The sequence below is a fragment of the Diorhabda carinulata genome, chromosome 10 (assembly GCF_026250575.1).
Source record: "Diorhabda carinulata isolate Delta chromosome 10, icDioCari1.1, whole genome shotgun sequence".
NCBI classification, from domain to species: Eukaryota; Metazoa; Arthropoda; class Insecta; order Coleoptera; family Chrysomelidae; genus Diorhabda; species Diorhabda carinulata.
Genome location: NC_079469.1, coordinates 10329539 through 10350513, shown reverse-complemented (window position 1 = coordinate 10350513; position 20975 = coordinate 10329539). Strand labels below are relative to the sequence as shown.

The following is a 20975-nucleotide window of genomic DNA, read 5'->3' as shown; positions in this document are numbered from 1 at the left end:
AGCAGGAATCCATTCAACCATTCATCTAATGGCCCCACCGCTCCATAACGCCAGTCACGTAATCACAACATATTCTTGTTTTTAGAAGGAAAATCGGATAACGAAAGCAAAGAGCATTTCGATGCTGTATATGATGAGTTTCTTTTTGGATGGCAGATCCTAGATTGAAGATACACGAGATAAATGAAGTAATAGGTATCTCAATACATCACGTGGATTATTTCCTGCATGAAATTGCTAGTTCTTTCACTCCGAGCAACAAGTGCAACTATAAGACCCCCTCAGAGGAGTATTAAGTGCTGTTTTTGTGTCGTTGTTAGCTACGAAACAAGGTTATACTGAAGGCGAAGACAGTGATAAGCTGTTTGTTAGAATTCAAAAGATGTGATCTATATCGATTACGTGGAGAAGGACAGAACGGTCGAAGTGTTGTACTACGCCGATTCATTGGGCCGATTCGACGCCAAATTGAGGAAATAGTAGCCCCATTTGGTGCACCAATGTACACCTCCACACTCTCCATTATTATATTGATCAAATTTGATAACAAACTAATCCACTTTTCATCATATTCTTCCAGGTTTGGATTTGTGCGACTTTTTTGTTGCCAAACTTAAAAAGTCGATTAATGTGATGAAATTTTTGTCAATTGAGGAGTTCATTGGCGTCACGGATGCTTAGGTATTTTGCACACCTCGAGAGAATGTATTTTTCAAAGAGGTTAAAGAAGTTGGAGCATCGGTGGGTTGAGTGTATCGAATTAAGAAGAGGCTATATTGAAAAATGTAAGGTCACTTTTCAAAACTTCCTTACATGTTATATTAATGACGTTACATCAATATATCTGGTTTTGATATCAATCTAACGTTATAAAAACGAATAAAAAATAGTTAATGTTGTGATATATTTCTTCTTACCACAACACATATTTTTTTTTATTTTCTATTGTTCAATGAGATCGTTCTACAATTTTAACCTATTGCTTCATTACTTAACCCTTCACTCCACACAATTTTATGAATAAATATGCCCAATTAACTAATTATCTAAATTTTCTGTAGCCAAGTAACCAAATCAGAAGATCTGATTTAAACAAGAATATTATTTACTACAGCATTTTATTGTATTTAAGATTGGCGTTGAACTCGATTACTTATTATATAAAATTATGTCGATTATCTCAATGAGATATTTTTTAGCAAATGACATCATTCCTGCCTCCATCGTATCATGCTCATTACTTCCACTCATTATTATATTATTGGCAGCCATCAGTGCAGAAAGGTCAAAGACTTCATTTAAATGTTTTTATTGATAGTTTTTACTTATGACGTCAATGTATTTATCGCTAAATAGGAAAAATAAATTTATCAGATTATTACACTTTACCTACATTTTTGATTGAATATTTTTGGTAAGAACCCATAGATTAGATTATTGTTTTGTTTGTGATTCAAAAATTATTCATACCATATTTAAAAGTAAAAGCAATTAATGAAACTTTTCTCGACAATTACTTATAAAAAGGAATCAATTTCTTATTACTGGCAACGAAAAGTTGATGTTTACTGAGTAACGCCACTTTATTGCTCTAGGGCATTAACGTTTGATTAAAAAGCGTCTTCAGCAGCAATCACTCAGTAATAATTCAAATAACTTTCAATATTTGCAATTAAAGATTTAAAACTGTTTTGAATATTGGAAGAATAGTTTGACAAATGGTAACAAACGAAGATTAAGGAAAAGAGTACTAGTGATATTCCGAGTATACTGATAAAAAGTATTACAAGAGCGCTAACTTTGATTTTGTAGCCAGACAAATCGAAGATATTGCACAAAAAGCAAGATAAAACATCTCTCAAAATATTAAAACTTTTCAGCGAGTGTAGTTTAAATGAAACTTTGATATCTAATTGGAAATATCCAGGTAGCATCCTAGAGGCATGAAGAGGATGAATATTTCTTCGGCAAAGCATACCAAGGGAGAAAAGTATAGTATTCTCGAATTTGCGAATTTTCTCACCCGAGCCGAGGATGAAAATCAACTTAAACTCTTGCAGGGAAAAACTGTGCACCTTTGCCCCGTGTACAAGGGACCAAAAACACATATGTTTATGAGTCAGCATCAATATTTGCAACGAATCACCTTTTATATTCAATATCCACTGAAAATAGGTATCTTGAAGAAGTACTTTCAGTATTGAAAAGACGAAACAGAAAACTGGAGCATTATGAGGGCAAAACAGTGATTACAATGATATTCGTTAGTTCAAAATTTACGAGCTGTTTTTCAGAAATCTGTTTTATCACACAATTGTTTTCACAAACCCTTCAATATTAGTTATGAGCTAGATTATCATCATTTTCTCTGTTATAAGCTTGTTTAAGTACCAGTAGTAGATATAAGTTCCCAACGATCAGACGACTGATTCACCATAAAACATACATTTCAGTATATAAAACCGACTATCCTTGTTATTACGTGGAGATGAATTTAATTTTTTCTTAAACTATTTTTAATCATGGAGTATGCAAATTTGGAAGACTGTTATCTACATCTTTTCAATTAGAGAGTTTTCAGAAATACATCAAGTACTTGAAATGAATATATTTTAGCAAGGTCTGGACCTCTGAAAATAGGTCAATCGTTATCTCGTAATACCGTTTTCAGTAGTGTTGTAGAGTTCCGATTAAATCAACATATTAGTTTAATAGTCCATTAATTTTTATGGCTGAGGCAAATTTCATTTCAATACAAAATTTTTCTTGCATATACAAAAATCCGCTTCCATTGCCATCGTTCGGCTTGAAAAAATTTCAATTTGGCCTAATTTAATGTGCTATGGCGGAAACAGAGCTTTGGACAGCTCTATGAGAAGTAAATATTTCATATTTTTCTGTTCATGATCTCACATATTCGCGTGGTACATACTTTTTTATGATAATCGTTTCTTTTGTCCCGATGATATTCTCAGGAATGGATTTTTCCTGGTATTAGTGAGCTTTATTCGGAATGTGTTAATATGAACTCATATGAATAATACGTGATCCTTATTTCATATTCCGATTATTTCATTTTCTGAATCGACAATAAAGTTTATATTTTGTCTTGACCTACAGAACAATGATAATAAATTTGTTTTATTACAGGTTTCATTAGTCATATCTTAGTCAAAACCCTAGACTTTTCGTCAAGCCTATAAGAGCCTAATATGGTTTGGAAATTGGGCATCAGAATATCACACTTTGTTAAATTAGGTAGAATTGGAAATTATAACTGTAGTTTCATTTTCAATGCTTGAAATCCAAATATTTTGATCACTGAAATAAAAAATTATTTGAAGATCCTCAATTACCTCTTTGTTCTCACAAAGCAAACTTGTTCAAACACGTCACAATTGTTTTAATATCGACTGGGCAATGCTCGAAACTGATTATTTCACTCACAATTTTCAAGAACATCACAAAACATTTCTGTTAAAGAGCAACATTGGAATTTATTTCAGCATTTTCTGAAATGTTTTGGTTAAACATAGGTTGAACCAGTTCTTCCGGGAAGAAACTGCATATAGACTATAACTATAATATCTCAAAAATTTTTCAAAACATTTTTTTTTCTTGTCAGCTTTTGGTATCGGTGTGATTGATATTTAATCTCCAAACCACACCAATAAAGACTCAGATTTAGCCATAGCTTTCATGTTATCATAGTTAAAAACAATTGTTGCAATGAAATAATGAGATATTCACTAAATAAACTTCTCTATATATCGGTCATGCACAACAACCATCTAATCTAGATTAAACTATCATCTGGATTGATTATATTGCATAATTAAAACTATAGTTTCATACTTACTTGACCGTGCTGCTTCATTTTATGTATATTCGTAAGGGCTTGGACACTATGTCCTGATGTTTTCAAGCAATAACCTTTCTGTGTGAAAAGAGGCGAGTCGCAGAGTTCATTTGTGGGAGTTTGTGTTGCAGCCTCGAAAACTATATTACTCGATGACTGTGGACTTTCTTCAGATGGATCGGGATCCATTTTATTCTAAATTTGAAAGTAGAAACATATGATAACAACTGAAAAAATCGAGAATAATGTTGAATAATTTTTTAACATTATAAAGCAACAGAAATGAATGGCCTTTTTGTATTCCTTGTACTCGATACTTCACCAGTAAATATAATATCTTACAAATACAAGAAAGATCATAACTTGATTAATGTCATTACTAGTGTGTTAATGGACTTATTTTTATAATTTTACCCAAATTTTGTAATCAGGACGTAATTTTGCTTTACCAATATCTAATTATCCTATTGTAAAATTTCATTCTAAATTTCTATTGAAGTAAAAAATTTTATACATAAACTATTTTCTTATAAATAATTCTATAACACATCATGTTTTATGATTATTTGGGTTAGATTACCTAAAACTTACATGTATGTCAAGAGAAAAATATGACCAGAATCGTAAGAGACCAATATATTACTAGTTAGAAAATATTGTCTACAAACAACGAAAACAAAAAGCAGAACAACCCAAAATGATCCCACGGAACTCCTGCTTTCACATTCTACACTAGCTTGTACGCAGGTCTGATTCTGAATCAGTTTAGGGACTGATCGAATGCACACTTTCAAAATTGTTGTCTGCGGTTAGTTCAGTTTAGTTTGAGAAAGAAAGAGAAAGTGCTTCTCCATCGGGAAAACACACATTATCGTACTTAGATGATGGTCACAGATCCAGTTCACGAATTACACTTCGAAGTTATTGACCACCATCGAATTTCCGCAATCTAGCTACCAGCGATCTTTTCCTGTGAGGTTATCTTTAAGTTTCAATAAATAAAAGAGAGATTTTCATTAGATGAGGCATAACACCTAGGCAAACGCCATTTTGAAGTCAATCTATTATTTGGGTGCTGAAAAATAAAAATGATTATGGAAAAAATCGGCAAAAAAGTGTAAAGACTAAAAATAACTAGAAATAATTATGGAAACAAATGTATGATTTCTTTGTTGAGTCGGAAACTTTTTAGATAATCATAGTAGTATATTGACACGCAAGTTTTCAATGGTTCCTTGGAAAATGAAAATTTCTAAATTAAAACTTTGCCCAGTTCAGTTCCCAAACTCTGAACTATAGGATATTGAAGATTAATTTAGTCTAACTTGGATTGAGAAGCCTTAGAACGAATAACATTGAGTAACACTAAGTTTGAGTGAAAATAAGGCAAATAGAAAACTTCTACTTAAATTACTCGGGCTATGAATTCGGACGAAATAATTGATTCAATACAAATGATTGAAGTATTCCTGATAATCCTTTTTTCAAACATCATTAAAATATTACGCAACATCATCGATTTTCGTGACCCTATTTTTTGAGAATGAGTGGACTTTACTCAGACTAAATTAGAATATCAATATCGTCGGACGTTTTTAATTATCGTTCTCTTTTTATTGGTCAGTAAAAACCACGTTAATACTATACACAAACATCTATGTAAATCGATAAAAACTAGATTTCATGATCTAATATAAGGTTTATTGCGAATCTAATAGTAAATGTTTTATCATTCTTAGACATACTCAGTTTCTTTTTTATTTCATTTAATACGCCTATCGCAAAAATTATGGACTTATCCTCTAGAAAGAATATAATGATCTTGAAAGGACAATCTCTGGTATTTGGAGTAAATCCATTGACCAAGAGTCAGGATACTTCTTAGATACCAGAATGCGTGAATATATGTAAAATATTATTTAGTTGGTGTATTTAGAATGAATACTAATCATGGGAGATATCCCTCCAATGTTGCCAATCTGGGTGTTATATAATCATTGTCGTGTAACAGTAATGATCTTGATGCAAGTTTTCGGTGTAGTAATTACACTTAGAAAACAATTTGCTACTGAGACTCATTCTCAAACCATTTTATTTCATACACACAAATTTCCTTACAACCTTATCAAGAATTTACATATAAATCATGTGATTATGTTCTTTAGTAAGTTCATAAAAACGTCCACTTTGTTTTGTAGTGATTTCATGAAATGATGATTGAATTAGTTTATGCCAGCTGTAGTATAAAGCTTCAAAGATCTATTCATTCTATATCAAAGGAGGTGGTCTATATTATCAACTTCAATGTGGAAGTTAACATGAAAAAATTTGATTACCGAAATTCACTGCAATACTATAAACTATAGATTCAGATAAGTTCAACGCATTGGTTACTCTCATGTCCCAATATAACTATTTGAAAAAGCCGTATCGAGGTACTGCAGTACATTACGTTGATGATTTGGTGGTAGTAAATTGTTAAAATTGTATCGACATTACTTTGAGAGATACTGAATAATTATCGCCATTTAATCAATCGTCTATAAAACAGGAACTACAACTTGCTGTTCATTATCCTTTGTTGGGGGATGTCCTCAAATTCATGCAGTACATCCAATTCAATATCATCACTCAGTGCATTCACAACAGTTTTTTATATCTAACATGTCGCGAAGTTGCTAATCTTTACTTATTGTCTCTAGGTATTTAAGAAACAAATTCGAGGAATTTTTATGGAATAAGCGCGCTACTTCCTGTGGCGATAGAGTTATTTATCGGTTTTTGTCCATACTCTTATTTTCATATTATTTCGTGTTTAGTTAAAAATGTACCTTAGTGTTAATAAGCTGTCATTTTTAATATTTGAGTCTTATTATATTAGTATCTACATTAAACCAAATTATACCAATCCATTGATTCACTAATTTCTATTTTATGATGGTGTTTTGACGAAATAATGACATTTTTGAAGATTGACAACACTTGGGATATGGTGCAGCTGAAATGCATTACGATTTATTGCCTTGTCCATCGTAGTCTCCTGTTCTGGCTCTCTACGATTATTATCTGTTCCCAACCTTAAAAACAGACTTGTGGAAAACGACAGCAGAAAAATGATGAGGTAATGGCAGAGAAGAACGAATATTTTGCCAAAATTTCCAAGTTGGATGGTGCAAAACAGTTGTGAAACTCGATGTCTAAGTGTGTAGTGTTGATAATGAAAATCGTTATATATAAATTAAAGTAAATTTTCCATTGAAAAGTCAAACTCCCATTAAACCGCTCTTGTAGATACTAACAAGACAAAACCAAAATGATTTTATGAGTGATATCAGGTGGAATTATTGAAATAGTTGAATTAGAGAAAGATCTGAAGAAATATATAAAAAATATATATTAGAGCTATTTTTATGTAATACTTATCAATATTTGATAACAAATCGAGTTCAATTAATTTTAATAATCATATATTAAAGACATAAAATTTATTTAATCTACACGAAGTGAATTTTATTCCATATAGACCCTAACAATATTTCATTCACTCGGAAAATATTAAACATGAAAATTCAAGTTCACTACTAAGTAGACGCAAAAGGAAAATGGAAAAATCGAAGTTCCAACGCAAACGACTTTGTTTGATTTATTGTCACGAAAGGTCGATAACCTCTTTTTGTATTCCCTTCAAATACTGAAGAAAAAGTCGGATTATATTGAAAGATTATTTTATGGGTTTTGCTTAAGTTTCGCGTGGGAGATAGAAAAAACTTTCGCAGTTGAGATCCAGAAAGAAACTAATCGAATGAGGACTAAGTTTACGGATATTGAGAAAAATAGAAAGTTGCTGTGGGAATCATTGTAAAGATCAGGTATATATATATATATATATATATATATATATATATATATATATATATATATATATATATATATATATAGAAAGAAAGAAGAATATATAAACTGATGTGCTAGCATCTAATTAGAAAATCTATAATTCACACATATTCAAAAGACAATATCTATACAAACAATGTGTTTATGAAATATTATTCGATGAAATTTTCATATTTTATCAATTAATAACATCGACCAAATAAACCTGCACATTGATTGAATACTGTTTACAGTACCACTACAGGTTTTATTTACCTAGTTATCACTGACAGAAGGTAAAGCGTGAAACTTCGTCTAGGAGTTTATCTCCGATCTTTGAAGGCGTAAACCAACACTGTTTCTTTTTTGCGAGCCATTTTGTTTTGTTTAATCTATTTTCTCCCAAATTAATTTCACTCACGCTAAATGGGAATACACTCACTTTGAAAACACTGCCCACAACACGCCCAACCAACATCAGCCATGCAAATGAAAGTTTTTCTTTCATTAGGCCATTCCACAAAAGTAAAACACATCCCTCCAAAGATTCCTCTATCCACCCATGACAATCTCAACAATTTTAAGATTGCAGTGCATGATTTTGAGAATATATTCTCATTGAACCGGGTGCCTTGCAATTCAGCCATTATGCCAGGTCTCTACGAAGAACAATTCATTAGTTTGTCTACAGATTATGACGACCTACTTCGTGTGCAAACCGAAAAAGATTACATATATCTCTCGTATTGGTTTCAATCTGCTTTTCCGCGCTTATTCCTAGGAAGTCCTCTCAAACATCCCAGAGAAGAGTACAGTTGAACAATACATGGTTTGTCTACTCATCTCTACAACTTGACCATTGAGCATCTTGTACAATGCATATCTTCTTGACGTAGATAGAAGGTACTTTGTCAAATACCAGTGGCGAGTAATTGACCACGATTATTAGCCTAGAAAAGGTTTTGGGTTTGTTGCATGGCGGTGATCTTCAGCCACTTGTACAGTTGACTCTTCCGCCCAGAAGTATATTTATGAAACCATTGGGTACATGATTGAGGAGGCCGGTAGCGTACTTGTGATACTTGTGACTTCACCAACTGATTTTCCTTTTCATTCTCCTGAACACCAGGCAAATTTGACATAGTTATTAGTTGACATTTTCTCTTTCTGTTCAATACAGTCTCAAACCTTCCTAGACGTAATAACCATCGCCCCGAGTAATTGTAGAACATGTCGGTTGTTGAATAAGATGTAAATTATTTTGTTCCTGTGCTATCGGTTGTTTATGTTTCCAGCGCTGGCTGTATATAAATCTGCTTGAAATATTGTAGTTGAGAAACCGAGCATTGGATTTTCCTTCGTTTTTGTCCCGTAGTTAAAAAATGCTGCTCCTTCTCCTGTAACTTAGATTAAATCGAAAACATCTCTTATGAGTCATAGTACATTATAATTTTCAATATCTTCTTTTTTTATACAAGTTTTAGTAGAGACGCCCCCGCAATTTACAACGAAAAGGATCACTAGATTCAAGTTTTCTATGAGCTCAATAAAGTTTCTTACTGCTCAGATTTATTTTATCACTTTCTTATTCCAAATGTAAATATTTTAGGTTGGTGTTTAAAGTCAACAAAATATTTCTTAGTCCACAATATTACTCTTTGGGCCCTTAATCACGGATTATTTCATAATTAATTTACAAAGAGACCACAGAAGATCTGTAACTTCTATCTCTAGATACGTTTAGGTTTTGTGTGTAATTATAAAAAGTTTGTCATATTGTTGCATATGATGGAAGTATTTCTCATGCTTTTAAAAATTCATGCTGATTTTTGTAATTGTATTAAGGAGTATTTTGAATATGTATTAATAAGCGTGAATATGAGAATAATATTATTAGAGACGATAATAATTCTAATAGTACCTTGTGATTTTTCGAATGAAAGATTATTCGAAAATTAACACAAAATTTCAGTTATGTACACTATTTTCATTTATATGTTAATAATATCAAACCTCAAGTAAATTGGACAAATATTCAATTCAGTGAAACCATGTTACTGATAGAATATATTTTATAGAATAAACGACCAAAGGATCCTAGTTTATCCCCTTATTGAAGTCAGAACAATCCATTTGGAATGGGCTGGGGTTTTCTGAAACCAAAATAAATTCGCATCCCTCTTGCAGTTATATGTTAGTAAATGTATGGCTCGATTCAATTTCCAAATGGATTAGCAAATTGTAGTTGTTTATATTAGCAAATGTTGTCAAAAAAATTGAAAATAACTCAATAGATCCCAAATATGGTTTTTGATAACGTAAGCTAATTTAAATTTGGTTTTTACAATGAATTGTACAGTGCAATTTAAAATAAAAAAAATCCAGGACAAGATAGTCACTCTCAAATTACATGTATGTTTTTATGGTATTTTTAACACTAATATATTTGAATGGAATCCAATTGAAAATTGCTGTCAATATGTTAGGGTAAAGAAAACTTGGTTACATCATTATACCAAGTCAAAACAGGATTTCATCCGAGGAATATGTTTCCAAGATAGAAGAAATAGTATACTGATTTGCTTACATGATATTAATACCGAACTTTGCCATATTTATATGATTTGACTATCCGCGATTACTTTGTGTTATGAAACTTGGTGGAAAGCGATTTTAAACAAATGAAAAAGTGGTACTAAAGTTTGCATAATTAAAAAAGAGATTATATTCAAAGTTAAATTATGTTGGTTGAAGTTGAGTTCAACACTTTGTAATTACAGACCTAATTTACCTTTAACCAAAAGTTTTTTCCAATAGAGCTAATTCATAGCCATTTCAAAAATCATATCTCTAGTCTTTTTAGCGAGGTCAGATTTTTAGTATTTAATCCCTGTATAACTGTAGATGTGTCTAAACGAAAGAAATTTTGGCCATTATTAGTACAAAATTCATTAAATCAACCTGAAAGTACTTTTTGCCATACAAATTCCTCATTCTGATACACCAAAAGCATAAGGAATAATAATCTTTTCTAAAAATGAAGATATTCTTTATACTCAACACTTGGACTCATCGATCCTTTCATCTGGTAGTCACCAAATAGAAATAACTTTTTGCAAGTATCAGGATATCAACATATTAAATATTCACAACCATCTGTCAACAAATATGGACTCATACACTGGTCATACATCAATACAAACATTGTTAAATCACGATCAAGTCATACAGATTTTAATCAAGATCTCTCAACAACCACCGAATTCAAAAATTTTTTGGAAGCAACTTATGGAATAGATTTAGGATCTTCATGAGAAGCTACAACAAACGCTAACACAACAATCGATGGAGTCTTTGTAAAATTAAGTGATTACAACATTTCGTGAAGTTAAGAGATCCTCAAATCCTTGTGTATAATGTCCAAGTGAGTGTATAATAAAATAACATTCTCTTGAAGCATTTATGGGAGTTTTATCGGAAACTATGTTCCTTGTTTCGCTGTAATTTTGTTTATGAGGAAAATTCATCGACAAATTCCAATATTATCGATATTTTCAATGGATCAAAATTAAAATTAACAAATCAAACATATTAATCGGTTAATAAATATCTGTTTCCATATTCGTTAGGATTTTCCCCATTCACACTATGGCATCCAACTTGTATAAAACGATTCACACTTCACAATTGACACTTGGCGGAAGCATCAATAATGGCGGAGTAGCACAACGCCGACTGACGCCTGAATGTGAACAATGGCGGAGTGTGTAGTGCGAGAGATTCGTAGTCGCTTACAGCGTATGCCTGCTTTCTTCTGCCCGTGTAGCATCTGCACGGAGCGATCGGTGGTTGAAAAAAAACTGAACAGTTTTTGTGGACGCTCTGTACATATATAATGATATGAGGTTATCATATATTTCAGAATAGTTAAAAAAATTACCTGATAGCGCTAGTCTTTCTAAATATAATATGAATATATTAGTTTTTGACTAGAGTTAAAAATATGCGAATGATGAAAAAAAGGAAATGCGGAAGAACTGCTGAACCTGCAAACTTTTATTATATCACGCTTCAAGTTATTTACTGAAAACAAAAAGGTCAATGCTACTGGCATGAACGTATTTTATAACACTCAATCATTTTACAAATAAAACACGAGGGCTATTCAAATAGTGAACAATATGTTTTGGAATAAAAACTGAAGTACAAGAAAAAATAGTTACCTACATTTGAAAGAGTGAATGAAAATTTCCTACGTAGTCAATAAACTTATTTAAGCATTTGCATAGACAAAATTGTAAATATCCACGTCATAGACATCTGCCTCTAGAGATGTACGCCAAGCAGATTTCTGTCTTCGTGGAAACAAGTGAATGTTGGGCTAGGTAGGTGCAAGATCAATACTAATGACAGATGAAGATAAAATCTTCGATTTCCATGAATTTAGAAATTATGAGTACGGTTTCCCGATTGAAATATTTGCTCTCATAATGTAGTTTATTTTGTCGATGTGAGAAAATAAGTGTCAATTTTGTCTTGAAATCCACATCTAGTTACTAGTTTCGATTCCAACCACTTATAAATTACCATGTCTGTTGTAAAGTCTAGAAATTTGAAATCTGACTCTATTATCTCATATTTGAAGTTGTCTGTAAGCAATTCACATCAAAAAATGTGTGGTAGCTTATATTTTGTTGGACAGTATCAAACTACAACTTCGTGAAACTTGGAAAACTTCTGTTCAATAATAGTTTTGATAACATTTGTTCTATCATTGAAGTTCTGAAACGTTTAAATTTGGGACAGACGATTGAAATTTATTTCTCCAGAATCCAGAAAAATAAACACAAATCGATTATCATGAGTATTTTGTGGAAGATTATCTCTCTAGAATCCAGAAAAAAGGAGCTAAATTCGATTATCATTAATATTTTATGGAAAATTATTTTTCCAGAATCCAGAAAAATGAACTCAAATCGATTATCAACCTATATATTTTGTTTAAAATTGAAAAAGTTATTCAGAAGAAAATCTTAATTCAATATTTTTAATCAATACCAGAATTAGTTACAAGTTGGAATTTATAGAACCGTCGGTGATGATCAGACTTAATAGACTATTACCCTCATACCAAAACTAACAGTTACATTGTATCACACGTGTTTCGAGAACCAAGATATCGACTTCAGATACCGACGGTTTACGAACAGTTTACCTTCGGTCTCTGAAGCAATATTGTCGTGAAGTAACGGGGTAGATTGGAAATAATAATTTACTTAGATAGGTACCTAGATCCATATCAAATAAATTTTCCAAAATTAATACAACTCTAATGACATCGTTTCTCATTTGAAACGTTCGTTATACCACTTATGGGGTCTTTAAAATCAATTCATAACTTTCAATTACCTTGTCATCATAACTTACGAAAATCCAAGCAGTATTCGTTTCTAAAAACAAATGAAATTGAGAACCCGAAATATGAAACATATCTATGATTAAAAGAGGGTTGCTCGAAAGTGAATATAATTAAGTACAGTCATGAAGACTGTCATGATATACTGTAATCTGATATATTTTTTGTCTCTTGTTAAAAATTGCGTGATGTATCGATTAAATCTAAATTGTTATACATGTTAGTCACCCTAAGGAAAGTGATATGTTTACAGCGTGTTTAGGCAGTATTTTCCATACTTCCCTCGGCAATCCATCAAAGGTCATCCATTTCAATGATTAATTCTGAACTGTTTATAAAGAAATTATTTGGTGTGCCCTCCAGCACTGCCTTTTCAGATAGTCTATAGTTTTTCTTTTATTAGAAAATTGAAAACCCTTAGTACTGGAGGAAACAAGTTAGTTTAGATAAGGTTATTAATTTAAAATAATACAGCATCGACATAATGACTTTCTGAATTGTAGGCAATAATCTTATTAGTCCAGTCATTTTGGGTATTTTAAACAGCAATCTGCGCATAACTTCCTAATGAGCTGAATTTGTGTATATGCCTTCATCACGCTGTTATATTGAAGATGTGAAAAATCGATATCGTGCCGGCTAAAAAAGTTATTAAAGTCAAAAAGTCACGAAAATCAGTTTTTCGAAAGTACCTCGCGATCTATTGCTCGGAAGTCAATAGCGGTTATTATAAAAATTGTCTACAACTGTCTACAAAAAATGTCTTTAGCATTTTTCTGTAAAATCAACCGTTTTTAGAGTACAGCGCTGAGAAAGCGACTAGACTCACACGGTATTTTATACCGTACACCAAGACGTAAACTGCTTTTTCATGTACTTATCTTTTAGAGTTTTAGGAACTTAGTAAAATCTAGTATAATTTACCCAAATGACCCTCACTGGCAGATTTTTTTATGTAAAAAGCAAGCACAAGTGGTAAACCCTAATAGAATTCAGCTAATTAGGATTTTTTCCGTAGATAAAACCTAATTGACTGGACTATATTGAATATCAAAAAACGATTATGGACTATGGAAATATAATTCCGTTCGAAATAATTTCTGAATAAGAATAAATAATACTGAATATATCAGATGTTGATAGCCATAAATATTTTCAATATTCGCTATCAGAAGTCTGGATGTAAATGTAAAAAGTTGTCAAAAAGCTAATTTTCTATTACAGATTTTGATACAAAAATGTCAGTTTGACAAGATTATGTGACCAAAAATTTCGATGTAATTTTCTTCTGTTTATGAATACTGGATATGATTCAATGATAATAATTATGCGACTTGGTTCGTTACTATAATACCTTCAGGAAGATATTGCAATACAAAAATCTACGGTTTGCTAATCGTGTAAATATTCAGGAATATGTCACATATAAAACAGTTTCGAACAATTCCAGTAACTATCATAACAATTTAATTTTACTCGTCAACATAAATCTCAAAAGTGTAAAATTATTCCACGGAAAATTGATTTTCGCTTGTACTCAGAAACGATTTGCATGCATGACACTCGCAAGTCTCAAGGACCAAAAAGTAAAAAGCACAACGATGAATCTTTCCGCTCTCAGACTTTGTTTGAATTTTATAAATATCTAAGTATATAACTATACCGCACAATACCCTTTGTTTTCCATATAACATCGTCGCCTGTAAAATTATATTTGGAAAATGAATTTTGTCAAAAATTATTAATCCTACATCAAGTTCTATGGTTTGTTATACAGGGCTATATGACTGATTACTTGTGTTTCAACTAATCTAAAATCCACTACTTAATATAAAATCAGCTCTCCCAATATATTGTGTATATTGGACTAATATAATCAAACATACGATTTTTTAAATGGAAAGTCCCATAATTGATCCAAATTTTGTTTTCTACATGCAAAATTGAACCAGCTTTGAACCAAGGTACTGCTGTTCTTGAGATATTGATTTTTTTGTGGAAATGGAGAATTGGTTCATAAGGTTGAATCCAATGAGTCCAATTAATTTAGAGATTTCAGAATTATTACAACAGTGATTTAAAACACCTAGAGCTCTTGATTCAAATATTAATGGTCACCTTGGGCAAATGCAAACGTCAATTACCTTATTACTTAAAATTCAAAACACCCTATGTTTGTTCTCTATACCTATCTCTAACCATACTGGAGTTACCAATACTTCATTAAAACCCATTAAGTACCAGTACCAAAAATAATGACGCATTAAAACCAAATTCTGCTTAAAAATAGTTTATTGAAGTTTACTCAGACTTCTACATTGAAATGAAAAATTAAATTATTTTACAAATATTTGCGTTGAATCCAGTGATTTTTTCGTCAGAAACTACTGCTGCGGCATACGTTTTCCGTTTTATATCATTGCAGTGGAGTTTCAAATAAGGCACAGCAACTGCTATTCTGAAGTCCTAACAACTTATTGATTGTTCTCCGTGCAAACTTCTATATAATATTTATTCATTGGTAACGGCCATTTCTTTTATATGAATTAATATTTTACTATTTTTATCCTTGGATCTAAATTGTGTATTTTCCCACTAAGCCCTCTTTATTATTAACTCTTCTCATATGCTGATTATAAGAGTTGATGAGATTTGGTTGAGTCACATTTATTATTTCTTTCTTGTCGTTGTTCCAACGACTAGCTCATACCAGAGGTTTTTCCCAAAGGGTGGATTGGAAGACGTAGTACGATCAAATGGCTGACTAGATCTCCCGATTTGACTCCTCCCGATTCGATTACTTATTATGAGGTTATTTGAAATCTGAAATTTATTTTAATAGACCAAACAATATTGCTAATTTAAAAGTTACGATAACGGAATAACAAAATGTTATAGGAGAATTCTAAAATCGCTGTCAAGAAGTGAATGGTGGTAATTTTGAATATTCAATTCAATTGTAAAGTACATTGAAAAATTCATTCTACATATTATGCGACATTATTGTCTTCATTCTACGTAAAGTTTTGTGACAAGGACATTATCAAAATTTTATACCTTACAAATTGATTTTCTTAGTTAGGATTGCACCAAATTTAATAAAAACTTTATATTGCTGAACAAAGGACTGAGACCCCTTTCCAACAAGGTGCCACACGACCCCCTTTTTTATTTAAAATTTTGTTAGTTGTAAATTGTCGATTTAAGAATAAAAATCGACCTATACTTCGTGATAATATAATTTCATAAATTTTGTAGTAATACTACCTTATAGATAATATTTACTTTCCTCAAATGATTTTCCTTGTTCTAATGACAAAATTATTTTTAACAATGTGATGCTATAAGATTCTATTTTATCTCAAAAAATAATATGAATGTAAAAACAGCGATCTTTGTTAATCATCGCTGGAAAAAAATAAAAATATACATAAACACACATCTAAATTTAAAAATAAATATAATAAAACAATAATTCTGAGTACATTAATTCGAAAAGGAACCAGAAGGTATATTTTGAAGTGATGAAACACTAAATGGTAAATAAATCTCTTCAAGGAAATCGCATCCTACAAACAAGTTTGTAACAATATAAAATAATAATCTTGTTTTATTCAAAAGAAAGAAATTTATTTAGGAAGGATATAAGATAAAGTTGTAATAGATGGATTAAATACTATTGAGGTCGATAGCAAGACTACAACTTATCATACTAAAAAAGATGAAGAAAAGTTAATTCAATATTCTACTGAATAACTATCACTTGATAACTGATGGATTATAATTGTAATAATATAAATATAATCGCCATTCTTGACTTACGATTACATCATAGTCATTTATAGCATTTTAATTCAACAGCTGTTAAACCTATGACAACAGGATGAAAAAATTTTGAAATTAAGTTTGCTTCTGTATCTATTGGCACTTCTGTATGAATTGAAAATTTTTCTTCTGTATTAGGATAGGAATCCGTAAATTATAAATGGAACAAGTTCAAAAAGAGTTTGTTGAATAATACAGAGGTCGGCATAAGTCACGTAACGCTGTTGAAAAATCGGCATAAGTCATGCAACGCTCTTAAATCTGGTAAAGCTGTCGACAAAGATTAAAACGTGTCAAGATAATACGTGCTTGTCGAGTAGACCCTCTATTGTCGAGGCGCCGCTTTCTTGACGACCGGTATCTGTAGCAAATATGGAAACAGTGCCTTATCAATCTGTAGTGCTGCTATCGAGAGAACATCAAATATCCAATAGTTCTTTACGACTAATATTGAAACGCACGCGGTCAATCGAAAAAGCTGCGTGTACTGGAACGACCAGAAACCTTACGTTGAAGGAGAATTAAACCTGTCTGGGGTGTGTGTGTGTGTGGAGGTATTAATGCCGGAGGCCACGTAGGACCGTAGCCAAAGTTATCTGGAAATTTTCGAACATTTACGTGTAAAAATGGAAAACGATCCAATTTCATGTAAGGTGGAGCTTCGTCTCACTACGCGTTAGGTGTGAAGGAGTACCTTAATGTTCATTTTGGAGAATGGATAGGCAGACGAGGATTCTTTAAGTGGCCCGCATGGTCATGTGACCTGACACCCTGTGGTTTCTTTCAGTGAGGTTTTCTCAAGGACTGCGTTTGTGTAAGAAGACCAAACTTGAAGCTCTTTGAGGACAGCTTGACATGTTTTGCCAGACCTGCCTCTCCTTTGAGAAACGTTGCCGTAACTGCATTGATCACGATGGGCATCAATTTGAATACTTACAGTAACCCTTATTTGCATCCCTCCTGTAATTTCTTTTAATGGATTTATTTTGACGATGCATTTTTTTCTCTTAATGCAAATTTGTTGCCTGATTCATGCCGACATCTGTATTAGCGAAACATTAATTCATATAAATTCAAAAAATCACGTTGAAAAATTCGTAGATTCAACGTGTTCCATAATTTACTACAATTATGTGTAATGATTGAAAAATTATTTATTCAATTCAGCTTTTCCACACTGTGAATTTTTGCATTTATAATGTTATTTCTTTTCCTCTAAAAAATTTTGATTACAATTTTAAATTAATTCACTTTCATTGAGTATTTCTATTTCCTAAATAATTTATCATCGGTAGTGATTCTGATTAAAATTTATTTATTATTGGACGCTATCGAAATGTCATTATAATGATAATAAATATAATTAGCATTGCAACTTATTATTTCTAACATCAATATTTAAGCACGCTTATGAAAGATTTCCTTTATTTCTTTACTAGTATATGAAATGAGTTCGGTGAGATTTGTATAAAAAAAAACGATGAAAAAATCTTATATATGGTCAAGAGCAACTTCAAAAATCATTCGATAAGTAACTGAATTGTTTTAAAACGGATATAGCCAGACATGTCCAAGATATTTAACATAGATTATTATTGTAGTGAAAAGGTTGGGTTATACTTCTATAGGAACCTAAAAAAAAGGGAATTATCGCAAATAATAATATTGAACGTCATCATCAATGAAAATTGAAGGATATAAATATAACAATAAGGCAAAAATGTAGAAGAAGAATAAAAATAACAAGTAAAAAATTATAGTTTTATGTAAAATAGGAAATTGTCAACAAAAAAGATTTTGTCGATTGTATATCCGGAACTTCTAAAGCTACAATCATGAAATTTGAACATTAAAACGTGAATTCCCAATAAAAAATGGTTTTTAGATCTTTTACTCTTAAACGTCTTAAATATTTGTTCAGTTCTCTATCGGTGTTTATGATCGATACTTTACAATACTATTTCATCAACACGCCAAGAAAGGACGTTTCTGCCATTTTTCTGAGTACGTAGTCAGTCCAATAAATGTATTATTAGTAACAACCATAAAATTTGCACAAATGCTTCTTGAATGAAGTGAATGAAGATTTTCCTTTAGAATTTTTTCGAATTTCATTCATTTAAAACGCTGTTACAGCGCTCCAAAATTGACCGGGTTCGTCAATGCTAATGACAACCCGGTCAAAGCAACATTTCTACCCTACTTAAATTTTTTTTTTTTTATTGTAAACCTATTTTTGATAATTTTTTGCAAGCCCTACAATTTCACTTATTTATTACTGACCCTAATACAGAGCTTAAAAAATTATTGTTTCTTACAATAATTCTTAAGTGGAGTTAAGTCAAATATTTTCTTTTTAAAACCTTTAAAGGGCGTACATCTGACCACTTTTATAGCCCTTCAGGCCTTACGTATGGAGATTTAATAGCGGAAAATTTACTGTTTCTTTATGCTTTTTTAGGATGTGACAAAACATCAGCTTCTTGTAATATGGACAAGCTAAAATTCATTAAAATTCTGGAAAAGCATCCTGAGTTAGCTGGTGATACAGCGCTATTCCTGAATGAGAAAGAAAGATCCATCTTTGCTCAGTCTCGGTGGCGAACGTTTTTTCGTTTTTTTATACGGTGGCGTCAATGACGATTCTCTAGACACTATGAAATACAAACAATTCTTGAAGGCAGTATCAAAAAATTCATTTAGTCTAACATCGCTTCCTCCAACACAGGATATAGCCTATTTTCACAGTATCCGAGTATATTTACGTATATATGTCTTTACAAATTTTTGTAAGTTTGATAGTTTTTAAGATATCGGGAAAAACGTGTTTTCACCACTTTTTCCAAGATGGCGAGTTAAGCTTGTATTGACCCCACATGTTCCATAGCTCATGTAACATTTCAATGGACTATTTGAATCTTTATCAAAATTATTAGTTACTTGAGTATATTATTCTAAACTATAAATGAATAGACAAGAATACTTATCAGTAATTTTGATATTATCTTCAAGGATTATATAAAAGTTCGGGATCAAAGCCGCAAGCCGAAGCTAGTATTCAACCTATATTTTCAATTGCTAGAGCACAATGTAAGTGAAATATAATTGTAATGATGATTAGTGTGGAATCAATATCAGGTGCACCCATTATGCAGCTAAATGAAATGGTAACTATTATTAACTTTTTCAAAACACGAAATACTCCGAATCAATACAACGAATCTTTCGGTGTATTTCGAAAGAGAAAAATGAATATTATTTTTATTATATAGCACCAAAAAAATTTTAGATACCCAACGGCCTGTTAAGTTCTTCGTCAAACATTTTTTAAAACGATTCTTTTCTATATCACAAACATTTTATTTATTTTTTTTGTGTGAAGTGCTCACAAAATTATTATTTCAAAGATTTGTTAATATAATACATTTATTTAATTCTGAGAAGCAAACGATTTGAATACTTTTTTTTTCGTGATAATTTTTATTTCGTGTTTCTCTGAGGAACATAAATAATACAATACGGAGTATGGCTATGGAGCAAGGAAACTAGCGCTACTTCAGAAAAAGTACGCAAACACCAAGGTTAACGTCAGCTGTCTAGCTTGAAGAGTATTCGAATACGATGTCTACCGTGACAAACCAGTGTAGCCGTGGACTTGTACAAGTATAGAGGCTGTTTTTTGTCTTGCCGTAAAAAACTATAGACGTGAAAACAGAGCAACATATTGTTGTGAAATTTCAAACGAAACTCAAAAAGCTGCAACTGAAAGTTATGATTTATAAATATATATATATAATACCATAAAAACTTATTCGTATAGCAGAGCATCCCTTTACCCAGATCTATCAACTAGTTCCCTCTCAGTGTTTCCATCCGTATTCCCTATTTCCATTTTGTTTTTCATAGCTCAGCAGCAGCTAGAGCTAGATCACAATTACATCATCATCATCGGTTACAATAAACCCTTGACTAGAGTTTACAAGTTATTTTTACTCATTTTAC

General features: G+C 31.6%; 1 protein-coding gene across 3 annotated transcripts in view; it reads right to left on the bottom strand.

Annotated features, from left to right (window-relative positions):
- LOC130898589 (kelch-like protein 17) overlaps positions 1-20975 on the bottom strand; it is a 43320-nt gene that overhangs the window by 20839 nt on the left and 1506 nt on the right. For all 3 annotated transcript variants that reach the window (XM_057807992.1, XM_057807993.1, XM_057807994.1), the window contains exon 2: positions 3860-4054. In XM_057807992.1, the coding sequence (XP_057663975.1) occupies positions 3860-4048 (189 nt within the window). In that variant the 5' untranslated portion in view covers positions 4049-4054. The remainder of the gene's footprint in view (positions 1-3859; positions 4055-20975) is intronic.